Below are 25,544 nucleotides of genomic sequence, written 5' to 3'. Positions count from 1 at the left end.
CAGAAAAAGAAAACAATTCACTCCTAATAAAATAATAAAATAAGGAATTATAAATATACTATAAACAAGCCAAAGAAAAACTTGTAATTGCTTTAAACTCTATAATCATGGGGTTAATCACACATAGTTTTTTCATTAAAATGGCCTATATCAAGTGATGTCCTCTCCATTCATGGAACAATTGTATACCACAGGAAAGGAAGTCCAATAAAATTAAGTATGAAATTGGTCCACAGGATAAGCTGATACTATTGCACAGCTCTTGTCCTAAAGGGAAGCACAGACTTTCTTCTAGAGTCTACCCCAGGATCCCTATGTTCAGACATTGATTAATTTAGGGCTATGGCACATTATACTGTAGCACTCATAAGGTATGGGACTGAAGACACGTCTACATACACAATGATCTGAGAATGAGGTAAGTTTTTCAATTAAAGCAAACTATTGTCGAGGGAGATTTTATTCTTATGGAACCATAGACTTTCAGAATAAATGTCTTCAAGTCATGTAAAAGCAATTCAAGGAAGCACGCTACAGCAGAAAATGTCCTGGAGTCTGCTCTACCTCCTTTGATAGTCGCAAGTGCCATAACATGGACCTTGGCATCCCTCTGTATAACTGTGCTCAGATGAGGCTCAGTGTGGCATCATGTCAAAAAGCACTTTATATCTTTGCAAAATCTCAAAAAAAAAAAAACCCAATAAGTATATCCAAACACAGAGATGCCTGGGTTAGCTACAAATCACAGAGCCAGTGCACCATGACTCAGACATACATAAGGGATCTGGGCAGCCACCATCTCCTCATACAAGCTGGCGATCTCAGAGTCATTCTCATATCCATAGCGACACAGCTGGAAACCCAGGGACCAATAAGGTACCATTACAGGCCGTCCAATCACCTAGAAAATGGACAGAGCAGAGCATATTAGTCATATATATACATATACATACATATATATATATATATATATATATATATATATATATATATATATATATATATATATATATATCTTTGTATTTACTGATGTAACAACTTTTGCCAGTAGTCTTTGTTTCTTCATGTTGATTTCTCATAGGGCAGGTCTGCTAACAATGGATTTTTTTTAGTTTTTTTTTCTAATTTGTTCTTTTTAGTTATACCCAACAATAGAGTATATTTTGACATATTTATACAAACATGAAGTATACCTATAAATAGGTTCCCAATCTTGTGTTTGTACATGATGTGGAGATTCACTGTGATGCATTTATATACGTACATAGGAAAATTAAGTCAGATTCATTCTACTTCATTTTAGTCTTTATAAGAGCAGACACATTAAAAGTATACACAAAATAATAAGAATATACTACTCTAAGTTAGAAAATCAACAAATTAAAAGTGAAAGAGAACCGCAGCAGATGCAAAACCACTGGGACACCTTGAGAAAGCTTGCTAGAAAGGAGATCCTTCTCCTAGAATACTGGAAAAATCTAAATTTGCTCTCATTCCTAGAAGTACCTAGGTTATTGCTGAGAAGAATAGAACCCATGGGGGAAATGCCTGGTTTTGCACAAAGGCTCTATGTCCTGCTGATTCTTTGACCTTGTTCAAATTTAAGTAAACATTTTAGGTTTTCAGTTTCTTTACTTGTAACTTGAAGATAATACTAGTGTTTGTCTCAAAACATTTTTATGAGACTGAATGAGTTAATAAATGTAAAGTGCTCTGATATGTAGTAAGTAACAGGTAAGAGCTTGTAGTATTATATTAAAGTTTTTCTACCCAACAACTGCCACTGTCACCACCATTCCCCATCAACATCAACCCATCACCACCAACATAATCATCAGGCCTCAAATTATCACCATTATCACATCATTACCACCACATTCACCACCACCACCTTCACCTCTCCATCATGATTACTCCATCATTACCACCAAAACTATCCCCACCACCATTACCACTCACCTCAACAGTGACCATTACCCTCATTACCTTCGCTGCCATATCACTGCACTGGCATAACCACTACCACCACCATCATAACCACTACCAATATCACCACCTACAATACCACCATCAGTGTCACATCAACAGATCTACCATCACCCACACTACCATAATTACCATCACCATTACCTTCATCAGCCTTCCACCATTTTCATAAACATGATTACCACCACAGTCCCCATACCATCTTGTCCACCATCACAAGAGCTGTACCCACAATCTCTTTTTCAACTACCAACATTGCAATCCTTCATCTGTTTATCAATCCACCAGCATCTCCGACTCCCACTTTACTCAGCATGCCACTTTTACCATGTCTACTCCTGATACACTGAAATTTTTAGGTTATGAATATAAGAAGTATTGGAAAGTTTTCATTTGTCCTGAATCTGTAACCTGCCTGTCTCTAAGATACACCAACAATTCTAGTAATCACATAGTGTTATACTAATGAATACAGGTTTTAGAATATTTAGGATGTGCTGCACAAATATATGATTACCAAATGAATTCCCTCCTACCTCAGTGTACTGCTGGGTGACAAGCTCTGGAGTTGGCCCCAAGAACATATAAAAGTCCAGAATTCCCCCTGTGGTGCGGTATGTGAGGGCAGGCGTAGGCTGGAATGTCACATCTGAAAAGATCAGAAAGTGACAAATGACAACCAAGATGGAAACCTTGAGGGTGAGGAATTACCTCTAAAATCTATATGTTTTATCTCTTGCCTTATAGAGTATTAAGAGAAGTATTACCCACCCAGTATTGTAGAAGTTCATTAAAAGATTACAGGGTTCCAGGGTCCCATCTCTGCATGTTTTCCTTTGGTATATCTTATTACTTTATGATGTTTATTATGTTGTTTTAAAATTGTTATACTGACTTGATCACTTAAAACTCACTAAAAGTTTGAAAATTAATGCTAAGAGTTTCCAAGTATATGTCACCCAGCTTCCCCCAATGACAATGCTCACATAACCATTATAGGCTATAGAAGCAGAAAACTGACATTAAGAAAATATTAACTCAGGCATGGAGCTTATTCAGATTTCACCAGATTTTACACGTTTCATTTTCCCAGACTCCTGATTTTTCTCCTGTTCCTTATATTCAAAATATTTTCTTCCCATATTCATAGTCACCAAATGAGTTTTCTGACTCATAGCTTAGTAATTAATTTAAATAATGTATCTGGTTATCACCAACTGACCTTCAGGATATACGGGATTCAATTAGGATTGATATCCTTCTTAGGTGAGTGTTGCCAAAACAAGAATTGGATTTAAACTTGTCCCATGGACCAAATTTAACATAAAAAGAAACTGCCACCCTCAAGATACTACTTTTGACATCAGGATGCTCATAGATCAAATAAATTCTACAGTTACACAAGATAATTGATTTGAATACAAACTAAGAGGAGCCCTGGCATCATCCTACCCATGGCATTGCTGTTCAGCAGGAGAACTCCATGGGCACTGCCGTCCTCCTCTAGTCCCATGTAGTAGGGGTGGACGCCATAGGAATTCTTCTTGTACTGAGAGTCACAAGGGAGAAATCAAGGAGGTTAGAAGTCATTGTGCCTGAGAATGTAACTCAAGAAAAATTTGTTCACTAAATGAATCTGATCTTTTCTCTGAAATGAGTTAAATACATAAGAAACACACATGAAAAATGACCCAAAAAGAATTTTAAAAATGTAAGTTGAGTCTGGTTTCATGTAGCACAAGGTGATCATGATATGGGAAGAAAGAGGCAGAGTACTGATCCAGAGTATCTCTGCTTACCCCAGGGGGTTCATCTCTGGAAAACATGCCCCACGTGTGCCAGTTCAAGTCTCTCCTGAAGGCTGTGTGCTCATTTTCCCCAAAGCCATAGATGTACTTGGAGGGCAGGCGGGTGGAGATGCGGATGAACATGTCATTGAAGGTGAAGCCAAGGAGCTGAGAGTCCCAACTGCAACACACACAAAAAAAGGGTACATTCAGAAAAGAAAATCACCTTGCCTATTGCCTTCCAAATGTTAATTTTCTTTTTCTTTAATTATTTTTTATTTTTAATTTGTTCTAACTACTTATAATACATGATAGTAGAATGCATTTTGACACATTGTACACAAATAGAGCACAACTTCTCTTTCCTCTGGCTGTACATGGTGCAGAACACACTGGCAGTGTAATCATACATGTATATAGGATAAAAATGACTGTCTCACTCCACTGTTCTGCCCATCCCCACACCCAATCCCATCCCCTCACTCACCTCTGCACAATCCAAAGTTCCTTCATTCATCCCTACCTCCCCGCATTATGGATCAGCATCCGATTATTAGAGAAAACATTCGGCCTTTGGTTTTGGGGGGTGGATTATTTCACTAAAACTGACTTTTCAAGGACATTGGAAACTTTGATTCTCCCACAACTGAGAATCCAATCATCTCCCAACTCAACACAAAGTCTGTCTGATTAATCACAGATATCCTTGCAGTAACCCCAGCAGTGGCCCTTCATATTCCTGTTCCTTCTTACACACCCTTCTTTCATTTCTCCTACCAAGAAACCAAATTCAGTCATGTCTTACCATCTCACCTACTACCACTCCACACAACTTCCTGCGGGCATCCGGAATGATATGTTTAAAAGTATATTGTGTCATTTCACCAACCTGTTTAGGCCCTTCAGTGTCTTCCCATGAAAACACCCCATGTAGCCTTCCAGGCTACATCTGATCCAACCCACCTAACATCCCAGTTTCATCTCCTACCACTCACTTCCTTTCTTACTACTGTGGACTGGTTTATTCCCTTCACTATTCAAGTTACCTCCTGTTTCATTGTTCCTGCTCCTCCTATTCCCTCCATGAGAAACATTCTTTCCCTTCTCTCAGAGATACACATGGGAGGTTCTTTCTTCTCTTCTATGTCTTTTTCTCAAATGTCAATTCCTTAATGAGAGAACTAACTTGATGGTATCAAAAGCAATAGCATCATTATAACTCTTGAGTATCCTGCACCACTTTTCCTACAGACAGTTTTCACTGTCTCAATTTCCTTTTAATGTTGTCAGATAAATTATTTTCATTGTAATTTGGCCAGAGAATTCATGTATCCATAAACACAATATCTAAAACGGTAGCTACCAAACAATTCCCATAAGAACAGAGCTGAAGGAAATAGTTTATGTATGGATCTTGAAAAATGGCAATGTGAGGTTTAGAGCCATTGGACCTGGAAAGGAATAGACAGGTACTCAACAGCTGTAAATCAAAAGAGGAGCCACTTACATTACAGTGCCTGTACTCTTCCGGCGAATTTCAATTCCAAATGGATTCTCCTTAATGAGGACATCATAGAGTCGATTCTCGGAGGTGCTGGATGGAGCCCTGGGAATGTTCAGGGGGACTGGGACTTCATACCGACTATTGTTGGGATCATAAATCTAGGCCAGAGGAAATCAATTTTAGGTAAGGATACAGATAGGAGGAATGAGCTTTGGTATTCTATTATACAGAGAGTGATAACAATATTCAAAATAACTAGAGGAAAGGATACCCAATGTTCTCATCACACACAAATGACAGATGTTTGATTGATGCATGACCTGCTCATTCTGAATTGATGAAATTACAGAATGTATATATGGATCACATATCATAATTAACACCATAAATGTGTAAATAATTATCTGGTTAAATATAATTTAGGCAAGAATTCTACTCTTTAAATCCACCCCCTTAGCAGAACCATGACATCTTAGACAATGTGTCTAGATGTTATCCTTCATGACTTCTTTAAGTTTACGATAACTGAGATTGACTTAATACATAAAAGAACAAAATCAGATTTAAAATTTACTCTGAGTCTGTCATATTCATTGTTAAGGCTTCCATTACACTCTATGGTTCCTTTGACATTGGCATCTACTTGAAAATTATTCCAAAATCAGAGCTGTATTTAAGAATGATTTCTGAATTATTTTTGTGTGTGAATATCTAAGGGGATGTGATTTCCTGAAATTTTTTTCAGAATTGTTTCCTCCCAAATACAGGAATTCTTTTTTGTTTTTTTAAGTTGTTAATGGATACAATACTTTTATTTTATTCACTTATTTTTATGTGGTGCTGAGGATTGAACACAGTGCCCTACATGCTAGGCAAGCATTATACCACTAAGCCACAACCCCAGCCCCCAGGAATTCTTTTTGATAAAAATAAACAGAAAATTGCAGAAATGATATACAAATTGATGCAGTGAGTGCCTAGGATAAATATATCCTAGTATGATATCATATTAGACACTAAAGAAATGACCTGAATTTTGTAAGTTTATTATTTTGGAAAATTTACATTCTAATTGGAAATAATTAGAAAACCTAGAAGAAATCGATACATTTTTAGACACTTATGATCTGCCAAAATTGAATCAAGACATAGAAAACTTATACAGGGGGCTGGGGATGTGGCTCAAGCGGTAGCGCGCTCGCCTGGCATGCATGCAGCCCGGGTTCGATCCTCAGCACCACATACCAACAAGGGTGTTGTGTCCGCCGAGAACTAAAAAATAAATATTAAAAAAATTCTCTCTCTCTCTCTCTCTCTCTCTCTCTCTCTCTCTCTCTCTCTCTCTCTCTCTCTCTCTCCTCTCTCACTCTCTCTTTTAAAAAAAAGAAAACTTATACAGACCAATAATTAGTAATGGGATAGAAGCAGTAATAAGATGCCTTCAAAGAAAAGCCTATAACAGATGGATTGTCAGCTACCAGACTTTAAAGACCCAATCTCAATGCTCTTCAAATTATACCAAGAAATAAAAAGGGATGAAATACTTGCAATGTCATTCTATGATGCTATTCTCATACTCATCCAAAACCAGGTAAGGACACATCAAGGAAAGAAAACTACGATCCCAATATCGCTTGGGTGCAAAAATGCTTAGGAAAATATTATTAGCCAATTATATTCAACAACATCTTCAGAAAATTGTACATCTTGACCAAATTAGTTTAACTCAGAGATACAAGGATGGTTTACATACACAAATCAATAAATGTAACATATCACATAAATAGAATTAAGGACAAAAAATCACTAGGTCATCAAAACAGATGCAGAGAAAACTTCCAACAAAATACAGTATCCATTAATGATTTAAAAAAAAAAAACACTGAAGAAACTAGGAAAGGCAAGGCATGTAATTACCATATGACCCATCTATAAAACTTCCTTGGTAATGTTATCATACTTTAATCTTATAGTGAATCATACATACACATGTAAAAAAAAAGCACAATTCACAATAGCCAAACTATGGAACCAGATTACATGGCCATCAATGGATGAATAGATAAAGAAAATATGGTATATATACACAATGGACTTTACTCAGTCACAAAGAAAAATGAAATTACTTCATTATCATGAAAATGGATGAAACATGAGAACATTGTATTAAGTTAAATAAGTCAAACTCAGAAGAGCAAGGGTAGTATGTTTTCTCTCATATATGGAAGCTAGAGCGGAAAAAGGACTAGAAAGTTATAGCAGAGTCTCATGAAAATCACAAGGCAATCAGTAGAATGGAGAAAAAAGGTTGAGGGGTAGGAGAAAGGGAGGGAAGGGGAAGTTCTGGAGAGTGATATTGATCAAATTTATTGTTATATTGTGTGACTGTACAAATATGTGACAAATACTCCCACCATTATGTACAACTATAATGAACCAACAAAATATGTAGGACAATAAAGCAACAACAAACACAAACCACAGAGTATTAAAATGAACTAAAAAAGATGCAAATATGTTGGACAGAGTTACTGCATGGTTGAGAGGTGGGGTAGGCACAACTAAAGCCTAGAACATGAGCAAGTTCATTTATTTTGACCCATTATGAACCTTCTACAGGCTAACACTATGGTGAGGACACAAACAAAAAGAGCATCTTGCATGGTGGTGCATGCCTGAAATCCCAGTGACTTGGGAGGCTGAGACAGGATGATCACAAATTCAAAACCAGCCTCAGCAAAAAGCGAGGAGCTACGCAACTCAGTGAATCCCCGTCTCTAAATAAAATACAAAATAGGGCTGGGGATGTGGCTTAGTGGTTGTGTGCCCCTGAGTTCAATCTCTGGTAACAAAAAAAAAAAAAAAAAAAAAAGAACATCTTCCCTGAATTAGAAAATGTAAAAGAACTCAGACTCTAAGTTAATCTCAGATTGTGCAAAACCTTTTAGGCCCAGCACATTGGTATGATCCCTTTGTTTATTCTCTCAACAAACTTGTCAATGATTACTATCAATGAGCTTCTTTGTTAGATTTTTAGAAGCACCAGGAGTAAATTCCAAATTCCAGCTCTCCAGAAGGTTAAAGTTTAATAGAGAAATTGACATAACAACAACTAGTTTCTTCCCATATAAGGGGGAAAAATTACTGTACTTCAGTACTTATTTCACAGATACCTCAAATCTAGTACCCCAAAAAATAACTTATCATTTTGTATAGTCTTATATGGTCCAAGTATAAACCTTTTCAGAAATCCTTACTTCAGTTAATGTCACAACACCCACACAGATGTGAAAAAGAAGATGGTAAACATTGTCCAAGATTTCCTCTCCCTTATCAGTATGGGCATCAAGATCTGGGGTTCCCAGATCTTGTAACCCCACTTTCAGTATCAAAGATATCTATTCTTCTCTTTCTCTTGTCCTCTACTAGTCAAAGCTCAATCCCCACCCCAACCCAAGCAACTGGAAACCTTAAAAGCTCTCTCTCAATGTCTGATCTGTCCAACTATTGTCCGGAGAGTAGCCCCAAACATTTTCTAAATGAAAACTAGAACAGGTTAAACTGGTCTATCAATGAGTTCTCATTGCATTTTTAACAGTATAATGATCTTGTTTACTATGGAATGAAACTTAAAAGAGTAATCCTAAATTAGGATTCTGTAAACTTAACTCAGAAAAAGGAATAGAATCGATAAAATTATGGGTTTTTTTGTGTATATCATTACTATGGACCAAAAAATATAATGTCACTAAAAAGGGCCTACTCAGGACCTGACACAAGTACCACGTTTACCTTAAATTGCAGCATTTCATCCTTATGGTAGGTCACCTGCAGGTGGAGGGGATTCACAGGTGTGGAGGGGAAGGCGTTGGCATAAACAGAAGGCTTTAAGGAGATGTCAGCCGTGGCCCCATGGGAGTTGTACTGGACATTGCTCACAGAGTACAGATCATTGACAAAATAACAATGAGGGACTCCAACAGAACTGGATTCCTGGAAAGGAAAGTTGAGACTGTAGATCAACAGGTGGTCCTAGAGTTGTCAAATAGAAATAATCAAAGAAGGCAATCTGTATGAGATGGAGCCAACACATCATTCTTTCATGTACATATAATAAGGTACTGACAAAAAAGTAAATTTCTAGACACAAAGCAAAATATTAAAAATACACCACTCCAATCCACACCTAATCTTCATATACAGACCAGGTTCCTTGGAAGCCCTGTTTCTATGGAGTTGAAGTACACACCTGGGTACTAGGGCTATGCTCAAGAAATTGCTGCCTAAGGTTAAAGATCTGGGTGTCCATCAACACCTCAGTGAGGTTACCTCCCAGGCACAGCCTCGGGCAATGCAGTTTGCTTCAGAAGCACCATGCTCATCAGGGTAGCAGTCTATTTTTTCTTCATCTCTGATGATTGTGTTCCACTCCACTGTGTATTCCTCTCCCAGCACAAGACTGATCTCTGTGATGATGGCAACCTGAAGCAGTGGAAAACACACAAAGAAATATCATCAGAACAAAGGCCTGGCAAGATTTAAATATTTTTAGCAACACATTTTAGTACTAGACCAGACTTTCAACAATCCAAGTAACATTTGAATATAATTCATATGGAAAGAGCTATATAAATGAAAGGAAAATATTTAGTAGCAATATGGCAAATATCACTACTCTAGCACAATCCTGTGCATTATATTATGGAAAGAATAAGATCAAATAAAACACCGCTTTCTTTCATTCCCTGAGTTCTCTTCCCCTTCTGGGTTTCATCACTGGATTGCTTCTGGTATTGCCAAATTGCCTTCATCTCTTGCTCTCCACTCCCCAAACCAGTATTCCCCATTGGACTAGAGGTTTAGAAAAAACAAAGCAATATGAATCATATGGTCCAGACTTCCATTCCCATTCTTCATTGGGATCTTCAAAGAATTATTTCCATTCTTTGGATCTCAGCTGTAACAACTGCAAAACTGGTGAGTTGGGAAAATCATTGCATTTTTTTAAATTGCTAACATTCCAGTCTCTTCATTTCTCCAACCCAGATGTCCAAAATTTGAAATGGTGGGGGGGGGGGATCGCACTTACCATGTAAAATATTTAACATTTCTATGTTTTTCTTACATTTTCATCTTATTTTTAAATAGCACTTTCTATAGTTAATGTTGTTTTTCTCATTTGTCTAGAACAATATGATCACGTTTTAAAGATTATCATATTTTTCCAGTCTCCCAATTCAAATCATCTCAAATATCCCTGTACTACTAATCCTACCTTCAACTCCACTTGGAAGAATGCCTAGATTTAAAGATCACTTATAAGACTGTATGAGAGAATTTAATGAAATGATCTTCTCACTTTGGCACTTCAGTCTCTCTAAAATCACAGGCATTTCCTTCTATCTAAATTTAGGTCCTTCCAAAAGTGAAGACAAGCTACGTGAGTTAACACATTTTTTTTAAGAGAGAGAGAGAGAGAGAGAGAGAGAGAGAGAGAGAGAGAGAGAGAGAGAGAGAGTTTTTAAATATTTATTTTTTAGTTTTCAGCGGACATAACATCTTTGTTTGTATGTGGTGCTGAGATTCGAACCCGGGCCGCATGCATGCCAGGCGAGCACGCTACCGCTTGAGCCACATCCCCAGCCCGAGTTACACAAAATTTACAGACTGATAATTGAGGAATATTTACTGTCTTGAATTGCCTTATCTGCTATCTCAACTTGTGATAACTAGGAAAATGTTCTTTCTAGAAAAATGATGGCCATTTGCGGAATACACTGCTACTTGCTTTCCTTATATAAAATAGTCCCTTTTTTCTGTTTCAGTGTAGAAATCATAAGTTCCCAAGAGAAGGATCAATGTAACATAGTGATGGTTATAAAATAGTAAGTTCAAGTTCACTGAAAGTTTCTAGTTAGGGGACTCGCTCTTTTGATTTACAGGACTTCCACTTCACCTTATATCTTCTCTTTGTTTTCCATTTTTACCCTAATTTGTCCCACCATCAGTACATAGTATCTAGAACTCAGCAATCACTTCCAGTCCCAAGAAAAAACAAGACCTCAATTGTGACAAACTTGAGCCATTGAACCAATGCCAGCAATGGTCCACCTTCTAAACTACTAGTTGCAAATGGGGAAAATTTCAATTTGTTACAATTTTTTGTGCTCTGTCATTTGCAATTGATTAATCCCTATAGGATACACCATTTTTCAAGATCCAGCACTGGACTCAACTATTGCAATAAGCTTTGAACATGAATTAAGATATCAGATAAAATTTGTCCTAAGTTCATTTAGGTTGCCAAGCCCCTTCCCAATTATTTCTTGTGTATAAGTTATGTCTTCTTACCACCAACATTCAAGAAAAATTTTCTTCTGTTTTATGTTAACAAGGTTATTTGGCAAACATAGAGTGAGCTTATTTTCACATATACATCCTTTATATGACTTCCACTTTGTTGTATACATAAATGATATACTATTTACTTCTAACTTCATAATGTTTGCATGCTCAATAAGTGTTGTCAGGACCAATGACAAATGTCATCAATATGTCATGATAGTAGAATCTAATTTTATTTATTACCCCAAATTTGGAAGGTCCTCACAAACCATGTTTACCCAGCAGCTTTAATGCCAGAAGCACCTGCCAGTCCCCATGGTCAGGACCATTTGGAGAAAGCATTCATCATAACACTAGGCATCAGAGGAAATAATTACAGGATGCACAGGATGGCCAGGTCTCATCACAAATGATGAGAAATTATTTTCTTATTATCATTTAACCAAAGAAGCAGTCATCGGATAGGATCATCAAAGACCTAGTCTTCAAGTGGTTATGAGAATATATGTATTGGAGGGAGATTCTACTCATCTCATCTCTTTAAAGTTTTTTAAAAGTAGTAATTTCAATATTGAATGCATGGGACTCCTACCTCCCACCTTTACCTTTCAGCACCAGACATCAGCTTCCTCTTTCCCATTTCCTCTGACCTGTTCTAACTCTGCTCTCTTTGTGTCCACTATAACTTTATCTTTGAAAGTGATGCCAGTGAAATAGAGGAGAACACTGAGGGGCCGGGGAAAAAAGGGATCATTAAAGAACATATCGCCTCCCTGTCCTTAATAGCTCTGCCCACCACCTCATCAGCACTTCTGTTCCCAGCCCTCTGATTTCCCCACCACAGGCTCCACACATTGCTCTGGTCCTTCAGGAATCCACACAACCTTGGCAAGAAGGAAAACCAAGATACTATGAAGAATTCTGGAAAAACAACTTCAACAAATGGATTTTTACCTTCAGCTGAGCATCATATGTGACCTTGGGAGCAGCCTGACTCAGGACACCATTGTGTTTCACTGTAACGTTGTTGGGTTTCTGTGTCCCAAAGATTTTAATCTGCTGAAATGCTAAATTATTGGGGTCCTTGTAGGTTGCTTGTGAAATCTTCACATCCAGGCGGTTCTGAAAGTCAAAATAGCACAATGAAGCCCAAAGCTGTGCCTCTAAAACACAGATTCTCCAGCCACTCAAATGCTCCATCCTAGCCAGAAGCTCCCCACTGCTCTGCATGTCCTTAGCTGTCTCTACTAACGCATGCTCAATGACCACAAACACTTTAATAAAATCTGTGGGAAGGGAGACTTCAGGAACACAAACACACAAACATTTTGGGAAACATTATTTAAAAAAAAAAGCTGCTTTGATTTATCAATAGTATTGCCTTCTTTTGATAATATTTATAATGCAATTATTGGTAGTTAAGGTATGCCTAGAAATGTATTCACCCTGTGGTCATCAATGCAAATGAAGTTAAAAATAAAATTACACATATGTGCTAATAGTAGACAAGAGCCTACACCTAAGACTCATAAAAATATACTCACTTGGGTGGCAGAAAATTCACATAAAAGATACACTTTATTGGCCACAGTATCTAAAAGCAGAAAAGATACAAGTCAGACTGAACTGCTACCAAAGATACAATCTCTTTTAAGCTAATTATTGATGCCACAAATGATAAGATTTCTTACCTTTTTACAACTGAATAATATTCTGTGGTTTGTAAATGCCACATCTTGTTTATTCATTAATCTATCAGTGGACACTTATGCTGTTTCTTTATTTTAGTTTTTATGAATAATGCTGCAGTGAACATGGGTATGAACATATCTCTTTGACATACCAATTTCATTTCTCTTGAACATATACCCAGAAATAGGATTGTTGGATCATACAGTAGTTCTGTTGTTAATATTTTGAGGAATTTCTGTTTTTCATAATGGATGTACCAATTTATAATTCCACCAACAGTGTGTAAGGATTTTTTCCATTTTCTTCAAGTCCTCTCCAACACTTATATCTTATCTTTTTCATAGCAAACATTCTAACAGGTCTGAAGTGATACTGTAATTTTCTACTTGCATTTCTCTGCTTATAAGGTTGACCAACTGTGCATCCTTTATGTAAAAATATCTAATCAAATCCTTATCTTATTTTTATTACTTCTGTTTTATCAGTGCATTACAGTTAAATGTAATAGTAGGATTCATTTTGATATATTCATAAACATTCTAACAGGTCTGAAGTGATACTGTAATTTTCTACTCTATTAGTCTTCCTTCTATTTATTTATTTTAGTTGGTATGTTATAGTTATATATAAAATTAGAATGTATTATGATATATTCATACATGCTCACAGCTCCTATTTTTAAATCAGGTTATTTATTTTCTTCCTATTGAGTGCAGGAGATTTTTATTTTAATGTTTTATCAGGTACATAGTTTTCACATAATTTTTCCTATTCTGTGGGTTTTCTTCTTTTAATTCTGTTGTTTCTTGGCCTTGCAAAGGTTTGATTTACTGCCACATCTATATTTTTGCTGTTGTTATCTTTGCTTTCATTGTCATATTAAAAAAAAAAACTTGTAAGACCAATGTCAAAGAACTTTTCCCCTATGTTTTCTCCAAGAATACTTGTGGTTTCAGAACTTTAATCCATTTTTCATAATAGCCAAAATAAGGAAGCAATGTATGGATCAATAGACAAATGAATAAAGAAATTGTAATATATACATAGTGGTGTATATATGTATGTGTATGTGTATATATATATATATCTGTGTATATATCTGCATGTGTGTGTACATATACATACATATATAATTATTTAATTTTTCAAAGGAGTGCTATTCAGACATTAAAAAGAAGGAAATCTTGCTTTTTGTGACAATATGTGTGAACCTGAAGTATATCATAATAAAAGAAATAAGTTAGGATGATCTTATTTGTATGTAGAATTAAAATAAGTTGAATTCAGAAGCAGAGGGTAAAACAGAACTTGCCAGGGGCAGGGGAGGGGGAAAATAGAAAGATGTAGGTCAAAGGGTAGAAACATTTAACTAAAAGAACAAGTTCCAGGAAGAAAAAATGTACAGCATGGGTGATAATATGTTAAGTAATTTCATTGTGATCATCATTACACAATGTGTGAGTGTGTGTGTTTGTGTGTGTGCACATATATGTGTATACATATATATGTAAAATACATATGTGTACATGAATATATTATTCATCTTCAGTATGTTCAATCTTATTTGCTGATTGTTTTTAAATAAAATAAATAAAAATAATTTTTTTTAAAGCTATATCTCAAAGTTAAGAAAATTGTGAACAAGTCTCCAAGGCCAAACTGCTGATTTTCCCTCTTCTTCCCATTATAACCTTGAAGAGATTTCTTTCCAAGTACTTTCAAGTCATATGCCTTATGGAATCTAGGTCCTAAGCTACCACCCCCAAAATTTTTAACATAGTGTGAGGAATAATACTGTTAAAAACACCGCAAGATATATATACAGTTGACAAGTATATTTTTGCTGCCACATTGGCAGAAGTATGTTTTCAATATCATCAACATTTGTTTATAGAGGGTTTTTATATTACCAATAAATTACAGGAAGATCATGAACATATCTTCCAGGTGCCCACTGATAATAAATGAGAACCTGTTAAGGATCACTGGCCAATGGAACAGTTGTGAGAGAGACATGTTTTTCTTCCAAGTGGGCTTCAACTTCTGAATAGTGCAAGCAAAATACAACTCTTATCTCAAGTGACTTTTCTTATTATGCCTTGTGATTCAAGTCCCTCTCCCCCTACTAGAATGACCGACCAGCAGGAGTAGGGGCCATGAGTCAAAGATGTAGGAATGGAAATTGCACATTCTCATAAGAGACTCACCTTTGGTTTCCCCGTCATCCCAGAAAAGTTTTCCTGTTGCTTCTTTGTTCTCATTCAGAGCAATAATGAGACCAAGAGGGTTCCGTCGACTGTGGGAAATAAGAACTAGGTAAGAAAAAAAGATCAGGACACAAAGAATTTTGCTGATTTGTTTCTACAAATTTCAAATAATAAAAGTTACTAGCAATAGATGGCCCTGCTTTCCTCTGAAACAAACGACAAATTAGAAGGTGATTCTTTCTGTCACAGAAGATAGAGGTACCTCAAACATTATAATTAAACATCCATGTGGGAGGCAATAATTTAAGCATCAGAATCACTGCAATAGCTATAATAAAACCAGTGACTGCAACTATTACTTAGATACAAATTACTAGAGAAAAAGAAATTCTAGACAATAATGATACAGTCAGGTCATTTTAGAGATGAAACCTACAGAAGTGCCATCAGATGTGAGAGAGAGAAACTCTTCCCCACCTAAGGGCCATTTTTACTCAGGAAGCAAAAACACACAATAATGTCCATTTACATCATGGAAACTTCCCTTATTTGATTACTTACTATTATTTTGTTTGGGGTGAAAAACAAAACATTCCAATTATCTGCCTTATAATTTAGAACAGGAAACACAAAATAATGCTCAAAGAATGGTGCAAGTTCTGGATATAGAGAAAGGGGAAGAAAGAAAGCATTTCTTTGGGTATCTCCTCATGTTGCCACACCTCTGTACTCCATCCTGGTTTGCAGTGCACTCTCGGGTACGCTTCCCTGGCCTAATATTCCCTGTGTGCTCTTTCACATGTTAGCCTCCACTGCACAAGTCAGGTTCTGTGACCAACAAAATCACCTGCTTTCATTCACAGTGCAAGTATTGGATGTCATTGCTAATCTAGGAGAATAAATCCCTACTTGTGACCTCCTTTTTGACCTTCCATATTATAACAAAGATTGGACATAGTCACCAAATAACCAAAGCAGAAAATGAACAGTGACACATAAAGTGAGATCCTACAGGAGTCCAGAGTGACACTTCCAGAAGATTGGACTAGATATTTTAAAGAACCCACCCTCTAAAATATTACTTGATCCTAGATAAATTACAACATATGTTCTTATTAAGAAACATTGTTGTTCCTGTAGGAAAAATAGGTTATATATAAGAGACAAATATGGCAACAGGTAAACAATACAATGAGCTAAATCCAAAGGGTATTCAAAAAGCAAAACCTGGAATTTCTCTGGGGCTAATGAATAATAGGTCTAATACTGATAATAATAGGTCTAATATGGGGCCACTGATTGGCAGTCTAAGGTAGAGAAGTGGAATCTTCAATTCCCATGTGAAGCCAGATCTTAGATGGGGAACTAATATGATACCAATTGCCTTTCAACTGAAGAGAAGTCAATTCACCTCTGGAGGAATTAGATACACATCTGTGACCTTAAGGTTTGGGAACTAAATACTTAAGGTAATAAGTCAGCATTAAATTTTCAGCAGAAACAATTAACTAACTGTGTATGTTCCCCTAAGGAATTCAGATAAAATAACTTTCGGATAGAGAATGAAATGGCTATGGTTGAAATACATAACAATATTTAGGAGAAAAGAGAAAAATCTTCTAAGGAGCAAATAATATTTTTTAAAGTTAGAAAGTCAAAGTGGTCCCATTCCCTTTGCCAAAAGAGTTAGAGAAAGATTACTTGCAGATAAAATCTGAGCTTATCTTGGATCTTTGAAAATGTAAGAATACAAATAATACATGCTGCTGAGGTTGTGGGGGAAAAGATATACTCATTGTTGGTAGAACTGCAAATGTAAGCACTCTGGAAAGCAACATAAAGTGAGATCCTACAAGAGATTCCTCAAAAAAAAACAGGAATGGAACCATCATATGACCCATCTATTCCACTCCCAACTATCATAAGAAAGAAATGGCTCAGTAGGAGAAAGTAATAGGAAGTTGAGGTTTTAGGAGGATGAATAGAGAATTCCAAATCTATGTACTCCATGTAGGTATAATATGTTAAAATACACTTTTTTGTCATGTATATCTAAAAGAACAGATCAAAATTTATCCAAAGAATTAAAATCAGCAAACTATAGTGATATAGCCACCTCAATGTTTATAAATGCACAATTCACAATAGCCAAATTATGGAACCAAATTAGATGCCTATCAATAGGTGAATAGATCAAAGAAAATGTGTCATATATACACAATAGAGTTTCACTCAGCCATAAAGAAGAATGAAATTATAGTTTTGGCTATAAATGGATGAAAATGGAAAATATCATGCTAAGTGAAATTAGCCAGAGTCAGAAAAGCAAGGGTCAAATGTTTGTTTTCAGTCATATGTTGAAGCCAGAGGAAAAGAAGGGGACAAAGGACAGGGAGAACTGGATATCATAAAGACACAGGGAAGATTAGTGGAGTAGGAGATTGAGAGGGAGGGTAGAGGGAAGGGTAGAGGGAGGAAATGTGGAATGAATTCAACAAATTCATACTATATGAATATATAACTATACTCCATACAGGGTATTCCATCTTTATGTATATGTAGAAAGAACCAATCAAAAATAAATAAATGAGCAAAAGGAAGACTAGCAGTATAGAAGAAGGAGACTAGAAGGAAGGAGTAGGGGAGAAAAGTGAGGCAATGGGGTCTGAAATGGAGGAAATCACATTTCATGCATGTATGATTTTGTCAAAATTAACCTACCTACTATGTGTAACTATAATGCTGTAATAAAAACAACAAAGACAAAAAATATATATATGTACCTAATGGCTGGGAGAGTACTCAGTGGTAATCGGCTTGCCTAGCATGCTGGAGGCCCTGGGCCTGCTGGAAAGAGTATTAAGTGCAGATACCCAAATGCAACAAAATAGATGGCTATGTTTGTGCATTTGGGGTATAGTTGCTCTGTATGTGTACTAAAATAGCAGGAGATATAGTTATCAAAGCTAACTTGGAATCAGACTATGATGGGTCTTCAGCAGTCTCTTAGTGAAAGGTTCAGACTTAAGCCGGGATGAAACAAGTTAAGATTATCATGTGAGAAAGACAATTTTGGTGTCAATGTGTAGAAGAGCCTGAAACTGAACAATTATAAAAATAAAACCAATCTGTGTTGGATTTAGGCATATTTTCGTTAAAAAGTCTATAACTGAAAAATTAAGATAATAAAGGAGGTTCAAAGAAAAAGACAGGTTTAAAGGCCAAATGTTCTCTCTGATATATAGATGGTAACACACAATAAGTTGGGAGAGGTAAGAATAGAGGCTCATTGGATTAGATAAAGGGGAATGAAGGGAAGGGAGGAGGATGGCAATAGGAAAGAGAGTAGAATGAATCAGACATAACTTTCTTATGTTCATAGATGAATATACCACCAGTGAAACTCCACATGTACAACCACAAGAATGGGATCCTAATTAGGATAAGTTATATGCCATGTAGGTATAATATGTTAAAATACACTTTTTTGTCATGTATATCAAAAAGAAAAAATAAAAGAAAGAAAGAAAGAGAGAGACAGGTTTGTGTCCTCTAAAGGACTCCCAGATTATTAAAAACAAATAAGCTAATAATTTCAGGGTCACAATATATTTATACATCTCTTTAGTATAGATGAAGACTATACTTTTGGAATCAAAAACAGAAAAATCAACAGCATGGGAGATTCGAGATTTATAGAAGAAAGGAGTTTCTGAATCCAGTTTTGAATCATAAGAAAGAAATGGCTCAGTAGGAGAAAGTAATGGGAAGCTGAGGTTATAGGAGGATAGACAGGGAATTCCAAATCTATAAGTGATAATTAATGAGGCAAAAACCTGAGAACCATGCATAGATAGATGGTCAGGTCAAAGAAGGTGGGGTGACCAGCTGACCTGGCCTGCCCTGAATTGAGTTTTCTTAAGACATGAGATTTTCAATGCTAAAACTGCAATATCCCAGGAAAGCTGGCCAGCCTAATTGCCAGTGTATTTAGAGAAACTTAAGAAGAAGTAGGGATAAGATCTTTCAAAATCCTTCTAGGTGCAGCTCTAGGTTGAGAAAAGGCCAAGGGAACACCAAGAACAGACTTAAAATCCCCTCAAGTCAGACACACATGCACACGTGTGCCTCAGGACTCTTCCTTCCTCACTCCATTCTGAGCTTCAGCATCCTCTAGTCAACATATGGAGACAGAAATGACCTGCGTTGTCAGGCTTCCCTTTGAGGATGTTCCCAGCCATGCTGTACCTGGCCATAGTCGTCGTACTTGGCTGCTGTGTGGGGAAGATATAGCCTCCTCGAAGGTGAAGTCCGATTTTGTCTCTAGGAATTTCCATCTCAACTTTTTGCTTCCTCCATCTCAATTGGGCCCCCTGAATCGGACAGATAGTCAAACACATTGGCCTTAGAGCCACAGTCTGCATTGATCACCTGTGTGCTGAGTTATCTATCCATGGTCTCTCTTTTCCATTTAGCTGTCACTATATACTCAGGCAATCAAAAAAGGAAATAAAAAAATTAGGAGCAACATTTTTCATGGTTAGTTGAGGGTTTGTGAGATTGTTTGTTCCCTGCTGAGGAACAAATAATCATTATATATTATATAACCCAATAGTTCTGAACAGGAATCTGATTCCTGACCAAACTCAAATTGCCCATTAGTCCCTTTTATATTTGATCATGAGACACCATATGAGTCTTTATCTTATTGTTGAATAAAAATATTTTTTTTCAAATTCCATCATGACTGATATTATATTACTTAGTTTCACATTATCTAGGCTTTGCTGTGAAATTATGGAAAATACTACAGAAACATTCTTCAGTGAATGGATGGATGTTTCTTTTTCTAGGAAGTCATCTTGTTTATACAGCTGCAACTGTGGTCTTCAGAAGTTTAAAAAAGTCCAAGTTACTTACAGTTTCATAGTCATACCAGATGGCATCAGGCACATATGCCGTTACTTTCTCTGCACCCTAAAATTAAAACAAATATTATCCTTTATATCAGCCTCTGAGGGAATAAAATATGGTTTACTTATTTATTACATAATAGAAGTGACAATCACATCCTGAGCAGTTTGACGTTAGTGTGCTGGTCACTACTCCCTTCTGCCTCCATATCACAGAGCAAATAATAATCTGCTGTGACAATCTGGCACACCATAGGGTCACTACTTAAGCAGAGTTGTCAGCAGATGTTTCTACATTGGTTGAGAATTTGCTCAAAAATAATGACTTCTAGAGAGGACTCTGTGTATCACATTTCCCACTTCCAGAACCCCAGCATACTCTCTTCACAGCTGACTTAGCCACAGATATTAAAAATGAGTTTGGAATAAAGAAAAAAATGGGTTGGGAGAGGACACAGAGACAGAAGCAGGGACAACGAGTCTCAGTGAGAACACTTACCTCATCCAGAACTGGAGTGATGAGGAGACCTGGGCCCCATAAAAACTGCCGGTGCACATCCCAAGTTTCACTGTCCTGGTAGAACCTAGACACCAAGGAGACAGATCACTGAGATATGGGCCAATGCACCTGGCAGCTCTCCCTCAGTGCATCCAAAGCATTCAGACGGCCCTGGCAAATATCCAAAATTATTCTGAAACACCTATTCAACCCCTACCTAGCCCCCAAACAAATCTTCTTTCCCCAGTCCCTGTACCCTCTTATTACTCCTTCACGTTAGACAAAAATTCCTATTTTAACATCTATGCTAGACAGATCTCAGGCTGTAATTCTATTTGTCATGTCCTCCTTTTAAAAAAAGTAAAATGACCAATATATTTTAGAACTTTGACTATCAAGAAGGAACTAAATCTGACCTAAAAAAAATAACAGTGCAAATTTTACTTTTAGAAAATCTGCCTTTTAACAGGAAATTCTAGAAGACAGTGAAAACTTAAACCTAAAATGGATATACAGTAATGCAGATATATGCCTGCCATATATATAAAGGAGGTAACAGTATTCTGACAAAGAAAGGCTCTTAAGTCCCACCTTGCAGAGTTAATTCAGAAGTGCTAACTGGCTGGCAAACCAGAATTATGAAATTCTAGAGATCCTTTATGATATTCTCATTTTCTTTCAAATCACAGGCTTATTCCTGGAACTTAAACAGAGACCTAGCATCATAGTGAGTTATAGGAGAGACCATCAGAGTCATACTATTGACCTTCTAGAGCTGGAAGTATAACTCACTAGAAAAGTGCTTGCCTAGTATGTGCAAGGCCCTGAGTTTGATCCCCAGCACCACAGCGGGCAAAAAAAAAAGACTAAAGAAACTAAGAATGAAAGATCTTAAATGACATCTAAGATGTAGAATTTGCTGGTGGAAGAACAAAGAAAAGCCTCAAGATCCCATGACTTTAAGTCTAGTTTTCTCCCCAGAAGGAACAAGCTAAAATACTTAAATGTACTCCTATGGTAATATATAGGCTGCAATAACCTTACAAAGAGCCAATGGGCATTCAAGTCACACACACACACACACACACACACACACACACACACACACACACACTTGCACTGAGTTGGGAGAACTTACTCATGTAGAAGAGGTCTGGCCACTGTGTCCCCTCGGCTGTGAGCATAGTAGAAAAGAGTGTACAGGTAAGGCAATAAAGTATAGCGAATGTTAAGGTAGTGCCTGGACGAATTCATCAGCAAGGAGTCAGCTCCAAAGGAGGCAGGATCCTGGTCCTGGGAGGAAATAAAGGTTTGCTAGGGTGAGCTGTCTACAGAAAGAATTTCCTTCTTGAATGGCTGAGGCTTAGATTGCAAGCTTTGCCTCTGAGCAGTACAGCTGGGCAAACAGTGACCATTTCAACAAATTGTCTATTGCAATTTGCAACTCATCTCCCTCATTCAGCCTAGAATTGCTCTGTTGAAATATTTTCCCATTTGCTTCTCATTACAATACAGGTAACATACAGAAAGTGTACAGTTCTTTGATAGAAAATGTTCACAGGGGGAGCCTCACACTGGTGGATTAGAGAAGGTAACTTTCCTGGTCACTCCCTGGTGTGAAGCCAAAAATCTAGACACACTGCTTCTTAGCAAGGTGAGAGAGGGGAGCTTTTCTGGGAATTAACTCTGGATATTCCAAGCAGATCAGGGAATCACGTGATTGGATAAAACAAAATAAAGAAATCCCAGCACTGCTGCTGCCAGCAGTGGCACCAACAGGTGTTACCTCCCCTGCACTAAAATAGTGGGGTGATATATCAATTAAAGGAACCCTCAATTTTAGGAGGCCTGAGGTATGTACGGATATGGAGAGACCAGAGATCAAAAATATTCCACCACTAACCTGAAAGATGTCTTGCACAACAATATAGTGTGGAGGTGGGAAAAAGAAACTAGGTCTTTCCCAGCTATCAGGGAAATCAGAGGAAGGAACCATTTTGCAGCTCCAGCATGGGGGCATGGCACCAAGGAATCTGAATCCTGACAACTGTGCCTAACCCCGAAAACAGGTTTGGCAAAACCTGGCATAGTGTGTGTCTAAGAGACCAGAAGAAAATCAAAAGTGGAGTGGGGTTTATATGGAGGAAACTGGTTGAAAACAAACACACCTGGCTTCCCCTCTCCCCTTCCAGAATGGTAGCTTATAAAGATCAGACACTTGAAAGTTCAGCTGGGAAAGTCATGCCCTGCTGACAATCCTAAAGGGTGGAGAGGAACTGATTCAGTTCAAAGACTGAAACCAAGCATCCTAAAAAAACAGATTTCATTAGTGTCTGAGGAAGAATTGACCCCTCCACCAAAAGAGTGAAACCTAGGGTTTTTTCCTAAGGCACAGTCTCCCAGCCACCCCAGCAACTGCCAGATCAGTTTAAATTTTAACTGATTTAAAATCTCCAGACCAATCCAAGGCTAACTAAGCCTAAACCCTGCCCCCAGGAGTCCTACATAAAGAATCTCCCATCACACTCCAGCAACCCCACCTAACGTACCTGAGAAGAATATTCGAAATTCAAAAAAAAAAAAGAAAAATTTCCTAACTTTTCATCAAGATCCTCTTCATTATTTTATTAATTTTAATTTCTATTTTTTAAATTTTTTTTCTACTCACTGTTCAATTTTTACCTGAATGGTTCCTGAACACTTATACATATTCATACCCGTTTATTGATCTGTTTTGTTTTGTATTTGTTTCTCATTCCTAAATTTTTTAAGGTATTTATTTCTCTTTGATCAATGTTTTAAGGACTAAGATGTTTGATTAGAATATATCAGTTTTGTACAATCTTACTCCTAATTTTATTTTTATTATTTATTTTTCAATTTTTATTCTATAATTTTTTTTGTCTCACTTAACTGTTTCCCTAGAATCTTTCTCTCTTTTCCTCTACTAACAGCCAACATTTCTTGATCTATCACTCATCCTGTTTTCTAATTCTATTTTCTCTCTTCTTCCCAAACAAACATTACATCCTACATTACTTCTTTTCTATTCCTGTTCATAACTTAAAATTATAAATCCATATATAAACTTACTATTTTTACTGTGGATAAAATAGCTGATCATATCATCTCTATTTATTGTGATAACTAACATAGAAGATGACAAAGCAGGAACTATTTGGTTTGATGTTGTAAACTATTTCCATTGGTTGTTCTTATTATCCATCTCCCCCTAATCTATGAGGTTCTGGAAAACTTCAGAGTCCCTAGAAGTCCACTGGGTAGAATCTCTACTGCCTCAAACCATATTGTCAAATATGTAGACAAAGCAATATAATTCAATAACAGAATCCATCAGCACCACAGTGGAAGAAATGACAGAGAAAGAGTTTAGAACATTCATTGGCCAGGTAAAAGACTATGTAAGGTAGAAAATGCAGGAAGCAAAAGATCACTTCAATAAAGAAATAGAGATTTTAAAAAAACACACATCTTCAACATGAAGGAATCAATAAACCAAATTAAAAATTTATTGGAAGTTGGAAGACATCACCAAAACAATAGATCAATTGGAAGACAGAGTTTCAGGCAATGAAAACAAAATATATATTCTAGAACATAAAGTTTACCATGAAGACAAGATGTTAAGAAACCATGAACAAAACTTCCAAGAAATATGGGATAACATAAAAAGGTCAAACTTAAGATTTATTGGGCTAGAAGAAGACTCAGAGATACTATCCAAAGAAATGCATAATTTTTTCAGTGAAATAATATATGAAAATTTCCCAAACCTTAAGAAAAAAATGGAAAATCAAACACAGGAGGCATATAGGACCCCAAATAATCAAAGTTACAACAGACCCATACCAAGGCACATTATTGTGAAAATGTCCACCATACAGAATAAGGTCAGAATTTTAAAGGGTGTCACGACAGATTACTTCTATAAGGAAACCAATCCAGATCTCAGCTATTTCTCAACCCAAACCTTAAAGCTAGGAGGCCATGGAATAACATACACCAAGCTCTGCAAGAAAATGGATGCCAACCAAGAATCCTATACCCTGAAAAATAAAGATTTAGATTTTATGATAAAATAGAAACCTTCTAAGATAAATGAAAGATAAAAGAATTCACAACTAGAAAGCCTGCACTACAGAACATTCTCAGCAAAATATTTCATGAAGAAGAAATGAAAAATAAGAGTGAAAAACAGCAAAGGGAGGATCTACACTAAAGGAATAGTCAAACAAAGGAAAAAACTAATTCAAATTTAAAACCAGAAATAAACCAAAATGACAGAGAATAAAAATCATTTCTCAGTTTACTGAATGTAAATGGCCTAAACTCATCAATCAAAAGACATATAATGGCATACTGGATTAAAAAACAAGACCCAAAAATATACTGACTCCAACAGACTCACCTCATAGGAAAAGAAACCACAGACTGGAAGTAAAAGAATTGAAAAAAAATTTATCAATCACATAGATCTCATAAACAAATAGGGATTTCTATCCATCAGATAAAGTAGATTTCAAGTCAAAATTAATCAGAAGGGATCAAGAAGGCCATTTCATACTGTACAAGGAAACTATACTTCAACAA

At 36.6% G+C, this 25,544-nt stretch overlaps 1 protein-coding gene across 3 annotated transcripts in view; it reads right to left on the bottom strand.

Moving 5' to 3' along the window:
* Positions 1-25,544, bottom strand: part of Mgam (maltase-glucoamylase) — a 172,920-nt gene that overhangs the window by 108,679 nt on the left and 38,697 nt on the right. For all 3 annotated transcript variants that reach the window (XM_078040676.1, XM_078040678.1, XM_078040677.1), the window contains exons 18-31: positions 22,072-22,226; positions 20,934-21,018; positions 20,442-20,498; positions 19,770-19,894; positions 15,522-15,610; positions 13,167-13,216; positions 12,577-12,744; positions 9,607-9,759; positions 9,070-9,270; positions 5,281-5,435; positions 3,786-3,954; positions 3,439-3,535; positions 2,523-2,635; positions 776-901 (exon numbers count right to left, since the gene is read on the bottom strand). In XM_078040676.1, coding sequence (XP_077896802.1) covers positions 776-901; positions 2,523-2,635; positions 3,439-3,535; positions 3,786-3,954; positions 5,281-5,435; positions 9,070-9,270; positions 9,607-9,759; positions 12,577-12,744; positions 13,167-13,216; positions 15,522-15,610; positions 19,770-19,894; positions 20,442-20,498; positions 20,934-21,018; positions 22,072-22,226 — 1,743 coding nt within the window. The remainder of the gene's footprint in view (positions 1-775; positions 902-2,522; positions 2,636-3,438; positions 3,536-3,785; positions 3,955-5,280; positions 5,436-9,069; positions 9,271-9,606; positions 9,760-12,576; positions 12,745-13,166; positions 13,217-15,521; positions 15,611-19,769; positions 19,895-20,441; positions 20,499-20,933; positions 21,019-22,071; positions 22,227-25,544) is intronic.

Source organism: Ictidomys tridecemlineatus, chromosome 2 (assembly GCF_052094955.1).
Source record: "Ictidomys tridecemlineatus isolate mIctTri1 chromosome 2, mIctTri1.hap1, whole genome shotgun sequence".
Lineage (NCBI taxonomy): Eukaryota > Metazoa > Chordata > Mammalia > Rodentia > Sciuridae > Ictidomys > Ictidomys tridecemlineatus.
Note: the sequence above shows the minus strand (reverse complement) of the source record. Positions and strands in the feature narration are given on the sequence as shown.